The sequence below is a fragment of the Rhipicephalus microplus genome, unplaced genomic scaffold (assembly GCF_043290135.1).
Source record: "Rhipicephalus microplus isolate Deutch F79 unplaced genomic scaffold, USDA_Rmic scaffold_12, whole genome shotgun sequence".
In the NCBI taxonomy this organism is placed as follows: Eukaryota; Metazoa; Arthropoda; class Arachnida; order Ixodida; family Ixodidae; genus Rhipicephalus; species Rhipicephalus microplus.
Window position 1 is genome coordinate 25,724,524 of NW_027464585.1, and position 13,179 is coordinate 25,737,702.

The 13,179-nt window shown below is 44.1% G+C and overlaps 2 protein-coding genes across 2 annotated transcripts; one reads left to right on the plus strand and one right to left on the minus strand.

Moving 5' to 3' along the window:
- Window positions 1-2,614: 2,614 nt before the first annotated feature.
- On the plus strand, window positions 2,615-3,343 carry LOC142783741 (uncharacterized). Its single transcript, XM_075882322.1, has 3 exons — window positions 2,615-2,842; window positions 2,928-3,067; window positions 3,217-3,343. The coding sequence occupies exons 1-3, from the start codon at window positions 2,645-2,647 to the stop codon at window positions 3,269-3,271; spliced, it is 393 nt and encodes a 130-aa protein (XP_075738437.1). The 5' UTR covers window positions 2,615-2,644; the 3' UTR covers window positions 3,272-3,343.
- A 1,556-nt stretch (window positions 3,344-4,899) lies between these two features.
- LOC142783776 (uncharacterized) lies at window positions 4,900-7,293 on the minus strand. The gene is made up of 3 exons (XM_075882344.1): window positions 7,189-7,293; window positions 5,927-5,959; window positions 4,900-5,603 (listed from the first exon to the last, which is right to left on the minus strand). The coding sequence occupies exons 1-3, from the start codon at window positions 7,265-7,267 to the stop codon at window positions 4,900-4,902; spliced, it is 816 nt and encodes a 271-aa protein (XP_075738459.1). The 5' UTR covers window positions 7,268-7,293.
- Between the last annotated feature and the right edge of the window lie 5,886 nt (window positions 7,294-13,179).

The following is a 13,179-nucleotide window of genomic DNA, read 5'->3' on the forward strand; positions in this document are numbered from 1 at the left end:
TTACTATGAAGTTTATGATTCGTTTCTAGTTCGTTCCAAAGGGCGACATGTGATCTGGCTTTGTGATGCCTCTAGGTTTATTTGATACGTCCACACAATTGATTGAGTATTGTGATGTGTTTCGGGCAACATACGGCGCAGTCGTGTCAGCGCACTGCTGTAGCTCTATCATTAGTAACAACTACATAACGGCTTGCCTAAACGAACGCAGTGCGCCGTAAATAATATGTCATCATATTAGTTCAATAGGCATACGAATTTGCAAGTCTGTGTTCTCGCATAAAAGCGAGAGAAGTTCTGACGAGTGCGACCAGCGGCTGTAGGTATGGGGAGGCATACGTTTCCTGGAAATGCTGGAACTGCGTCGCATCGCTGTTTGTCTCTTCTTGCGTAGAAACCGTACACAATAAAGAATGCTTCATTTAGGTTGAATGATCGGACGGCTGTGCTGTATTGTCTTTCTTACTCGCCGAAATCGTGTATTCTGAAACCCAGAAGCGCCGATGACAATTGTACGAACTCGGTTAGTTGGCCTAACCTTTGGTGGAAATCATAGTGGTAGGACATAATGGTGAAAACCACACTCGCTGGGGCGTGTCTCGACGCATGTGGAAGGTAATTATTTCTGTATTTTAGCTTATTTTTTCTGTATGCACTTTTTAACTTATAAGTATGGCTCAAGTAGATGACTGGCGTTATTTTTTGACATAGGACAGGTGAAAATATTGGCAAAATCTTCCGCAAGAATTTTCGGAGACCGTCCAGTCGTGATGCACGATGCTGTAGTTGGGTTCTTGTAGAGCTCAGGTGTTCGGGGAGTCTTCAATGTGCATTATACACTCCGAAAACCACTCTCCATATGCAGCGAGCTAAACAATGTGGCCCAGTTCTTCGACGAAACTGTTTTGTGTGCCGTCTAATGGCTGCATTTAAGCGGTTATAAAGTGTCCAATCAGAGCTTCTTTTGGAACGCTATGCCCTCCTGTAAGCATACCGTCAACAAGTACGTAGTCTCAAGAGTTTTAGGTCAAGGTTTGGCTTGTCTATGCTTCGCAGTCGTCTTACTGAAGCTTGCTGCAGACATCCACTCACTAGTTTGAGCAGGTTATTGTTTGATGGCACCCCCGCAATGAGCTGACAAAACGGTGTCACTGTGTAGGCAGCAGTCTTGCTGCCAGGAGAATTCTCTGGAACAAGCTAAATTATGAAACTTAACCCTAACAAATGTAAAACAGTCTCTTTCCACCGCCGTAGCAACGCCTCTTTGTTCCCTTACTCAGTCGCTAACGTCGCCCTCGAACACGTGCAATCATATAAGTATCTCGGTGTCACCCTGTGCAATGATCTTAACTGGCGCCTGAATGTTACCAACATTATATCATCTGCAAACAAATCCCTAGGTTTTCTGAAACGTCACCTTCGGCACGCCCCGCAGGACGTCAAGCTACAGGCCTACAAATCCCTTATTCGCTCTAAATTGGAATATGCCTCTGCAATCTGGAACCCACACCAAGCATATCTCATCGACTCACTTGAGGCAGTTCAAAACCGTGCTACTAGGTTCATTCATTCTTCGTATTCGTATAATATTAGTGTATCATCCCTCAAAAAAGAATCTGCTCTTTTAAACCTTGACGTTCGCCGTCGCATTCGCAGCCTCTGCCTGTTTCAGACAATTTTTCACAGCCCATTCCGTCATCCCTACATTGTTCCACCAGCCCGCATATCTCACCGCACTAGACATCCACTTCAAGTTGCCCGTCCACGCATTAGAACGACCACTTTTTCTATGTCCTTTTTTGTACGGACTGCACACGACTGGAATGATCTCCCCACGACGTCGTGGCCATTTCCTGTCCATCAACATTTTTCGACCAACTGTCTGCACGTCTTTCGCAATGAAAACCCGTGTCAATAAAAAAAATTTATTTGTTAACCCACCCCTTATGTAATACCCCCTCGGCGGTCTTTAAGGAAATAAAGTGAAGTGAAGTGAAATGGGCAGATGATCTGAGCTTCATGGGTCAGCTTCGCTTGACCAAGTAAAACATCTCTCGTTGATATGGCAAGATCAATGGTGGATTGTGCCTTTCCTGTGCCGACAAAAGTGAATGAGTCATCATTAAGAGTCTGCAGATAATGTTTAACAAAGAGCTAATTGATTTCCACTCCACGATTGTCTTCTGGGCGACAACACCAACGAGGATGATGGGCATTGAAATCTCTACACAGCAGAAATGACGAGCCACACCGAGATGGCAGGCACTTCAGCAATGTGATGTCCGAAGATCGCGGGCCGAAAATCTGTGCTTGGTACAGTCGTAGTTGTGTTCCTCATGTTGAATTCCAATGGCGGAGTCGGAGCAAGTTTTTCTGCTCCTTTCAGAGGAAGTGTGTTCCAATGACAGAGTGAGAGCGAGAGTCAAAAGTTCCAATGAGAGAGCCGGAGGGGATTCAGAGCGGGAGTTCCTCCGTGGAGCAGGAAAAACTGCTCCGCCGAAATCAGTGGAGTGGACCGGAACTCAGCGTGACGCATTTCCTTTAACACGTTTGCCTGCTTGGGGGCGCGGGTGGCGCGGCGCGAGTTGTGTTGATAATGGCGGACGTCATGGACGGCTCGGCTCCCTCGGCAAAGCGTGCGGCAATGCTTCTGCTACTCGATAGCGACAGCTCTGAGTCGGAAAGCTCAAGTACCGACACGAGTGATTCGTCGGACAGTGACAGCGACGCTAAAGCTTGCGCTTACGAGCGGGAATTCAACAAGTTGTTCTGCATTCCCGCGAAGAGGCCCAAAGTCGTCGGTTTCATCGAGGACGTCGTTCGGCAGTACTCGGACCACGAGGTAAAAAAATAAAAAAAAGAAGGAAAGCATTATGCTCAAGGTTTAACACGTTGTGGTGTTTTCGTTTGTTTCTTTTCTTGAGCAGTTCCGGAGGCACTTTAGGCTGGCTCGACCTGTGGCCGAAAAGTTGGTCGCGGAGTTTGCTGTCTCGTCAATGTGCCCTTCGAGCACACACGGAGGAGTTCAAGCGAAATCCGCGGAAACGCATGTCTTGACATTTATCTGGTTAGTTACGCCTCCCCACCTTCACCCCCTTTTTTTCTTGGTACGATGCCTACACAAGAACGCATTTGACTATGAGTCTGTTGCTTACAGTGCAGTGTGATCTGAAGCTGTTTTTTTTTCTTTCGGGTACCTGTAATCCCCCTGCGCAGGTACGTGGCCAACAAAACCTGCATGCGAGACGTGGCAAGCCGTTTCGACATGTGAGAAAGCACCGTGTACAGAGTTCTTCAGAGAGTAGCGCAGTTCCTGATGACGCTGGGACCATCGGTGATCAAGTTTCCCGCAGACTTGGAGAACCTCACTAGCAGTTTTGAGATGGTTTGTTTTGATTTTATTTATCGTGAGGACCAATAATATTGGCTGGCCAAACTATATTGATCATATCACAAACACGAGTGCACATTTTATTGTGGGTTATTTCAAGCTCAATTTTACGCTGAGGTGAGACTTTAAGAAAAATGTTATAGGTGGTGATGATAATACCGAGCTTCATCCAGTTGTGTTCGAAACATTCAACTTGTGTCTCTCCTGCAGTCACAGTCGATTCCTTGCACGCAGATGATGCTGCATGCTTTGTCATTTCTGTTCAGATGTACGATACAATACGGACGAGGTTTAGTTTTAAATTTAAGAATTAAATTGCGATTACGTACTTCAACTCCCTTTAGGAAAAAACATACGCAGGCTTTGTTTTCTTTTCTCTCCCATTTTACCATTGTAAAAAGAGAGGTGGATAGCAAGAAAACGTGTAGTATATGGTGTGGACAGCAATGTATGTTATCATAACTAGTTCTCAAAGTTGAACTTGGTTTGCATTTTGCATCTTTAACATGAAATATATTGTGTTCAGTCATGAAGCGTATGCTGTGATTGTGAGTTAATGGGCTTGAGCACCAGTATTTCCTGTTAAAACTCCTCGCAAATGCTCATTTCTTGCTCAGGCATGGATGATATCACTCATTAGAAGAGTACAACTTGCTTGCAGGTGTCTGGAATGCCTGCTGTTATTGGCTGTATAGATGGATTGTAATGTCAAGATACAGTGCCCAGTCAACAAGGTTGCCTCCACATACTGCAACAGGCACCATTACCTTTCACTAACGCTGCAAGCCGTCTGTGACCACAAGAGGCGTTTCCTCGATGCGTTCACTGGAACCTCCAGCAAAATGCACGATTCTCATGTGTTTAGCTTATCGCCTCTTTCAAAGAACATAGCTTCAGTATGTCAGGGCCGTTATCATATATTAGGGGACGCAGCATATCCGCTGCGGGAGTACCTGTTGACACCATACAGGGATTATGGTGCAATGAATCAGCAACAAAAAGGCTTCAATTTTAAGTTTTCAGGCACACGAGTGCTCATTGAAAATGCATTCAGCACACTCAAGAAGTGCTTCAGGCAGCTCATGTACCTGGAGTTGCGCACTATCCACTGGCTCAATAAGTTTATCATAAGCTGCTGTATCCATCATAACTTGTGCATTGATTACGGTGATGAAGAGCCAGATGATGATAATGATGATGATGGAGCACCCAATGCTATTCAGTGGGAGAACTGCACTGATAACCACCGTGATAAAACTGATGAGGAGCGAGCTTTGCACAAGCTTGGCGAAATTAAGCGTGCAAAGGTCTTGACTAAGCTCCTGCGAAGTGATTGTGGGAAATAACACCATAATTCTCTGTTTTGTCGGAACTAGCCCTTTAGTTCCCCACAGTAGTTGGGAGGCTGTGTGTGTGCACCAATGCGCAGCCCCCTTTATATACACAAGCACATGTTTTGCACAGCACATTTTATTTCAACATGCTAATAGTATTTTAGGCCACTGAAATCATTCATTGTCTAAGCCAAAAAAGCGGCTCAAAAGCTTCATTTTTTCTTCATGCTGTTTTGCTTTTTCTTGCCGAATGCGCTCCTTCTGTTCTTGCCTCTCTTCATGACGCTTCCTTCTTTCAATCTCGAGTTCAGTTCGTTTTTTTTCTTTTTCTTCCTGAATTTTGCTCATTTCACCAAAGAAGTGATTCATTTCCAGCATTCTAGAAGCCGAGAGTTTCGGCTTTTCGGGCTCAGGTTCCTTCGTTGTGCTGGTCAACTCCTGGCTAGTTGAACCTTGGCTTGTCAGCTCCTGGCTCCTCGATGCTTGGCTTGTCGACGATTGGCTCGTCGACGCTTGGCTGGGCGGTCTTTTAATAGAGACTATTCCAGAGCTGTCCCTGAGCTCTTCTGGCTCAAGGCTGTCATCTAGCCAACGTATTTTGGCTATGTCGTCTTCAAAGGGAACGTCGCAAGGAGAATTCCCCGATTTGTTGTTATGTGCTGCAGCGCTTCTTTTTCGTCGCATGACTGTTTTGTAGCGGCTGCAGCACTGGTCCCCTGTTTCAGGGACCCCGACAGCCTCTGTGATGTTGGCCGCTATTTTGGCAAACATTGCCTTTTTATTTTTAAATTTCTTCATTGGCCCAATTTGGGAAAAATACTGCTGGTAGTAGTCGAGCAACAGCTTTGTTTCTCGCGCCGTCCACTCACAGCCTGTACCTGAAAAAAAAAGTGCTTGAGACATTTGTACAGACGTTACCAGTTGCACGTCACCCGACACAGGTGTTAAGAGTTGTTGTATTCTGCTGTGTTGGTATTAATGTAAAGCTTATAGGCATATATAGGCACCAACCTGTTTTAGTTTCTGTTGATATCGATTTTTCTACTTTGATTTTTGTCGTTACAGTGCTTGGTGTTCTTTGCACTGATCTAACTGTATATATCATGTATAATTCATTACTTGAATGCATTTGTAACCTCTCCTGCTAGGGCCTCTAAATGGGCCTGCAGTATTCTCTAAATAAATAAATAAATGGACTCACTGCGTTGCTCGCTCTTTTGGCTGTGTTCCGGCACTGTGAATGGAAAAACGAAATGCATTGTTATTCATACAGCTGGCATACATAAAGCGACATAACGACCAACGATTCGTGTTCTGTGACACAAATTGCTGTACATTAAAGCACCATGTGAATTTCATGCAACTATGTATGCAATTAAGCTAAGCGATGTGAGGCTTCCTAACACAGCTTCACAAGACAGTAACTCTATGTTTGCTATGCTATCTCATTACGACACAAAATTTTGAATAACAATTTCACGTAAGCATACATGGTGGCATGCAAGTTCTTCAGCAGTAGCTCAACACATTGTGCACATTCTTGATTGAATTGCACACTCTCATCATGATGCACAGAGTTTCTGATCAGCTGACTGTTAATCAAAATGAAGCACGATCTTTCAGGCCTGAAACAGGCAGTGACACTCCAGGAAAAGCAACTTAATTTCTGTGGACTGAGACCGATTCCTAATTTGAATGTGCTCAATGTCCTGACCTTGGTAACATTGCCAAACCATTAGATAGCAGAACATGCACTTACGCTGCTACCTCTGCAGCTAAAATTTCCTGGGAGTCAAATTCTCGGGTGCATAACACTGGCTTATAGTTTCTTCGAGACATATAAAGACAGACAACTGCTTCTGCGCCACTTCCACTGAAAGGCGAGTGCACTGGAACTTGTCACATAGTAGTGCAGTACTGAAACGCTCGTGTTGCGTTGTGCTTGTACGGTAAAAGCGTTACTTTGGAGGTATCTCGCCGCAAATGCGTACCTGCCAACCTAGGGATTTCTGAAATCGGGAGATTCGCCGCGGGAGCGGAGTAGGGGGCAGAAAAAAATTGTTTCAGTGGAAGATCGGTCGAATTGCCCTTATACCAAACACGCTTGTCACCAACGCGGTTCGTTTCTATTCGTGTGGCTGCATTCTAAAGTGATAGGAAGTCGCTTCTTACTAATGACGCCGTTCCGTGCAAGAACAGCGGCGTCGCGCGCACGTTTACTTTTGGCTGTATATTTACAGCGGTGTTTGTGCAATCAATGCGGCGAAGGTTTTCGTTCTCCACGGACACAGGCAAACGAACAACGGTATGACGCATGCGATGCGTTTCATTGACACGATCGCATCAGCAGTAGAGCAACGTTGCAACATGAACATAGCGCGTGCAGGCAATCGCTCCACGCAACACGTGTGTTGCATTCAACTTACAATTACAGCACAGTGTTGAAATTGAGGAGACACTTACCATGTTGCTCTGCATACTGCGTGGTCACCATCGCAGACATCGTGGACAATAGCTGTTGCACGCTTGGCGTGATATCCATTCCACACAGGTGAATAGCGCTGAACAAGCAAACGAACGATGCGGCAATGCTGGTAAACCACGTGGGAAACAGACAGCGGAAGAGACCACGCGCAAGGTATCCTGGGTAACGTGGCAGCTTCCGCCTTGCTCTAGCAGGGCGGGTTGTGTTCTGATGGTGGATTTGGAGGATTTGCTCTACGACAGAGTCGAGTGCTCGCTCGCGAAGTCGGTCGGCTGCACTGACTCCGCCATTGGAATTCAACATCAGACCAATAGCAACTGCTACACATTCAAAGTTGGCTTCGCAGAGGTCACTTGCATCGATCACTGCGAAATGAACATATGATCGTATGTACAATGACGCTTTCGAAGCATTGCGTTGAAGCGTGGTGTCTGTACACTGGAAAGATGCACACGCCATTACCGTGCGTCGGGTATTGCTGTGAAGGCACACGTAACCCGGAAGTCTGAGCTCATCATTTCTCACATTGCTTTCTTGGAGAGCTATAACACCCAGCGGATTCTTCATTGCAAGGAGTCTAAGAAGGAGATCAGGTTGGCGCGGTCGTAGAGACCTGACGTTCCATTGCAGCACATAGAAACGGGGCTTGCGACAGATGTTCATGTTGTTTTTAGTGAAGACTCTCAAAAACTGGAACGAGAGCCTCCACGAGCTGTTGTGCGGCTAATGCTACTGGAATTTGATGACCCGCTATAAGAGATCTGACGTCGTTAACAAGCATTTTAAGCATGGTTACAAGTTGAGCATCATCGTTGGCAGCAGCTGTTTCTGGTGCCCTGTTTACAGTATTTTCTACTGCAGACATGGCCTTGGCAAAAGATGGTTTCGAAACTTTATGAGGCGTGACCTTTGAGGAGGTTGTGTCTGACGGCTTTGATGGTAGCGCCAGCCACGATGTTGCCGAAATGCTGAAATTGCGCAGCGCTTCGTCGTTTCAATTCTCTTTGACTGTACTATTTTTCAGACGTACAGGTGCGTCTTCAGTTGTGCCGTTGGCAGCTACTTGATGGGTGCTATGGCTAGCCGTCCTTTCTCGTGATGCAATCTTTTTAGCTCTCTCTTTGAGGACCTTCCATTTTTTCTTTAGCTTGGGACAATCTTTGTCGGTTGCCAAGTGTTCGCCATTACAGTTAGGGTTGCGAGATGTCGCACTGTTGCAACAGTTTTACATTGTGATTTGTGCCACAGTTAGCACAGACCACAACACTTGTGCAGAAACCTTGTACATGTCCAAGCTTGAGACGTTTGTGACGTTGCAGAGGCTTTGGTATGAAAGGTCGGACCGGGTACCACACTAGTCCGGCCTTTACGTGACTAGGTAGCTTTTTGCAGCCGAAAAGAATCTTCGCACACTTCGAAGAGCAACGACTTCGAGCGCTCATGACTCAGCATGGTGGCATGGTTTTAAGCATGGTTATAAGCACGGTTTGGCATGGTTTTAAGCTCAGCATGGTTTTAAGTCTACATCGGATATAACCCCAGCTGTTACATTAGCGCCTTGTAGAACCCGAATTTTAGCGCCTTGTAGAACCCGCATAAGAAACTGTCGTATTCACGATGCTGTTGTGTATAACGGCCTCTTCACTTGAAGACGATGCCACCACCTTCCGTCTTGGCCGTCGATGCTTAGTAGGTAGAAATGCATCCGAGTCATCCGACGTAGCATCAGACTCGGAATCGGCAGCTTCTGATGTCACTGAAGAGCTGAGCCGCTCCCTTGCAGTGGCAGGTCTACCCATGCCACTAGGCAGGTCCACCACCATGTCCTCTACAGCGGAACTTGCAGCTAGGAAGGGTCCCCCCAGCAGAGCAGAGGTCTTGGGAGCCAGTACAGGGCGTGCTGGGTGCCAAAAATGCACGACGACACAAATAAAATAGAAAAAATTTCACCAGCCAAGAAACCTAACAACCGAACGATAAAACTTCGTTGTCGTCCACCTCCCTAAGTCCACCTAAGTACACGACAACAATTCGTTTTTTGTCACGATATTTGCTGAAAACATGTAACAGCTGAATTTGGCGCTCCCCATGGCTCAGTTCAAGGGCCTCGAGTATTTTTTGTGTTATTAACTATGTTGTACAACAAATTATTTTGAAGTGAAACTTTACACAGATGACTGTGTTTTGCACTGAGAGATTCATAGCACATCCGATCATCTGCTAAATAAGGCATTTCAAAAACTATCCTGCTGGTGCGAGGAATGGCAAAAGGTTCGTTACTTTGATAAAACTGCAGTTTCGCTAATTACTTACAAGAAAAGCCCTTTGCATTTTACGCACAATGCTAAGAACACTTTTTTTATCTGAAGGGGAGATGCGGGTCGAAAAATGCGATTTTTTTTTTCAAAAATACCGATTTTTATTTTTGCCTGTTTTGATAAGATTAGTACCTCTACTGTTATGAAAAAAATAATACAGGTCGAGACTTGACTGAAAATGCTTTAAAATCATATCTAAAGAGCCCAAGGTGCCTGTTAAAAGGTCGAAAGTTCGCAGTCTTCGACCACCTTGCCGCCAATAATGCGCCGCCGCTCGCTATCGTTGATCGTATGAGTCAAAGAGTCGAGCCTCACTCTTCAAATAACAACAGTTTCTCTCGCTGATGCAGCGCAAGAAATAATAAAAAGAAGCACTCTTCTGCGCGTTTTTCGAGCGCCGCAACTGGCTTATCATATGGTACGAATCGGGGACCGCCATTGGCCGCTGCGCGCCTGTATGTGCTTTGAAACCTATTTGCGGTTTCCATGTCTTGTCGAGCAGCACAGCTGAACAATGCTTTTCATGTGTAATTATCTCTGTTATGAATTAAAAAAGGCATTGCTCGCAAGTGAAAGCCGTTGTGCAGCGCGCTCTGTAGGAATGGGGTACGAGCAGCTGGTCCGATTTGCGGCAGTTGTTGGCTTGCAAAAGCCAATGCATCAGAAGTCATTCACACCCGTCAGCTGTAAAGTTCGTGATGCAACAATGAATTACGTCAGCGCCAATCTTGAGAGACCGAAAAAGCTCGCAGTTTGAGAACTTAGCAGGGACAACATTGCCATTATGTACGACGGTATGTGGCACAAGCATGGCTGCAAAATAGCATGACACTGGACTTAGTTTGAATTTCGCAGTCCTGTCAAACTTCTTCCTAGTTTGCAGTTGGTATATGGCCAGATGGAACGGAAGTGTGGCAAGCGTTTCATGGCCCTGTCTGTGACCGAAATGTCTGTGAGGTGTCGGTTTGAAAAAGCCGAGAGGAAGAAACTCATGGTGCTGGCGTATTTTAGTGGCAGTAGCCACTACAATAAGGATTGTTCTTTTTGATGTGCAAATTTCATTTGATTTAATAATATCTTTCATAAATAAAAACTCAATTTTAACTTTAAAACTCGTGTTTCTCAAAACACAAATTTCGCCTTTTTTTTCCATGTGCCCCTCCTTTTTTGGGCACTTCAAGTGCTCGGATCTGCATGAAATTTTGCCAACATTTTTTCCAAAGTATGGCAAATGCAATTATCTAGTTTAAATTTCTATATTTTATTGTATAATAAAGAAATTCTATGTAAACCTTTACTAGGGTAGGAAAAATATGGACTTTCTACGTCTATTATTGTTCACGCATATTACATATTTTGTATGAGATTTCTCATTAATTATTTGAACTCTACACTTTATTTGAAGCAATATGAACTATGAATGGTAAAAACTTACAGAATTTTAGGGGCGAAAAGAGGGAGGGCAATAGGAATAAGGTTTTCACTTTGGCATGTTGCAGAGCTAAAAGTGTGAAACTTGAAAGAAAGCTAATTATATATTTGAAATCAGCATTAAAAGTTCCATAAACAGCTCAAGTTTCATTGCTCTAGTGTGAATAATAAAAAAAGTGTCTTCGAGTAGCATCTCCCCTGAAGTACACGAGGCTCTACATATCAAATTATCTCTGCTGAAACAAGCACCTAACACACACAACGACAAATGCAACTTGCAAACTGTTTTTTCCTACACCCTTCTAATAAGTGATCCACACTCCTGCCTACCTTTTAGCGTCAAATCAACTCTTTTACCAATAACACATTACGCTGCTGTTATCTAGGATAATTTCTCTAAGACTAACATTAAAAAAATTGAGAAAGTACAAAATGAGCAGTGCGTGTTATATATAGTATTTTTAGAGGACTTATATTACGCACCAATTACACAGAATTCAACTTACAGACTTATCACTGAAATACCGAAAATAAAGGCGTATCTACTATAGTGTCTTATCATTAACTATCAATTTTTGTACCATATAATTATTTACCAGTATATAGTCTTGTCTTGTCGCCTAGGAGATCTTGGCTCATACCCACATGGGGGATTGGCCACACTGTACCTTATAATAGATATTTTTTTTTACAACGCTTGCTAAACAAATGAAAGAGAAATTAGATAAGAACAATAATAATGTTCCTTTGAAAAAACGTGAAAAAGTGCAGAAGAATTTGATAAACCTGAATATATAAAACAATTTAACAAGAATGAGGAAGGGAGAAAAAGAATTGGATATATCTGGCAGTACCACTAGCAGCGTATCCTCCCGGTTGTCTGAATGAATTTATGTAGCGCTGACAGAATAGCACTGCGGCCCACACCCAAATGATTGGCTCCAAACGATAGTAAGATGGATGTATTGACTGGCAATCCGAACATACCAATCAGTATTTCAAGAATTATTCGGCGCAGTGAGGCAAAGCGGCGGCATGTGAGAAGAAAGTGATCTATTGTTTCCGGTTCATTGCAAACCGCACATAGGTTAGTTAATGAAAATCCTGATTTGTTAAGATAAAAATTTAACCGAAGAACTCTACAGCAAAAGATTGTGAGGGTCACCTCACATTGACGGGAAAGGCATTTTGCGGTGTTCCATGCGAATTGCAAGTGCCGAAATTCTTCAGATTGTAAGAGCGACGTTTCGTTGGTTTTTAAGATTAACAGGCGTTTGATTCGTTCGGCAGTAATAAAAGGAAACTGTGGAGCTACTAGCACCACCAGGAAATTTAAAGATGCCGAAACGAGCGAATCAGCAATTTAATTTAGTACAATTTCAGCATGTCCGGGGACCCAAATAAGCCGAACTTCTGATAGGCTATGTGGTACGCGAGACCAAAATATCCCGAGAAGAGGAGACTGCTTTACGGACATTTGATGTGTACATACAGACAAAGCATCCGAAATAATAATAGCTTTTGATTGCTGATAATTTAGTTTTTGAAGAGCCAATGTAATAGCCAGGAATTTTGCGAGATAAATTGGTGTGAAGTCAGGCAATCGGAGCGCAAAAGACCAATCAAGCTGATGAGAAAAAATACCTACTCCAGCCTTCTGAAGATTTTGCGTTGCATCCGTCGAAATTACTACGTATTTGGGAAACAGACTGAGATGGTCTTGAAGGAGGCCCTCCAGAACATGCTTTGGAAGTAACTGTGCATTTTTCGGAAAAATATCATCTAAAATTAAGTCAACTGGCAACGAGCATTGGGATTGGGGAGGTGAATGGTGGAGGGAAACGTGAAGATTTGATAACAGAGACTCAACGAAAATGACTTGGCGTCTTTGATAACGAAACCACGGGCGCTGAAAGAAGGAAACTGGATGTTTGATGAAAACTGTCTGTGAACAGAAGAGAGGCGCATCGTAAAGTTTTAAAAATGTTCGCACAGTAAGTTGCGAAATCTAGAATCAATTGGAATAATTCTAGCTTCAAAATAAAGCACGCTAATCGCGACGCACCTAGGTAGCCCGAGACACAGCCGCAGAGCTTGCCTTTCTAGCAATATAAGAGGTCTTAATTTGCACTCACCACTTCCGGAAAACAGAACGCAACCAAACTCCAGAATTGGGCGTACGTAAAGTTTGTATATCACAAGTAACGTATCCCTGCGCAT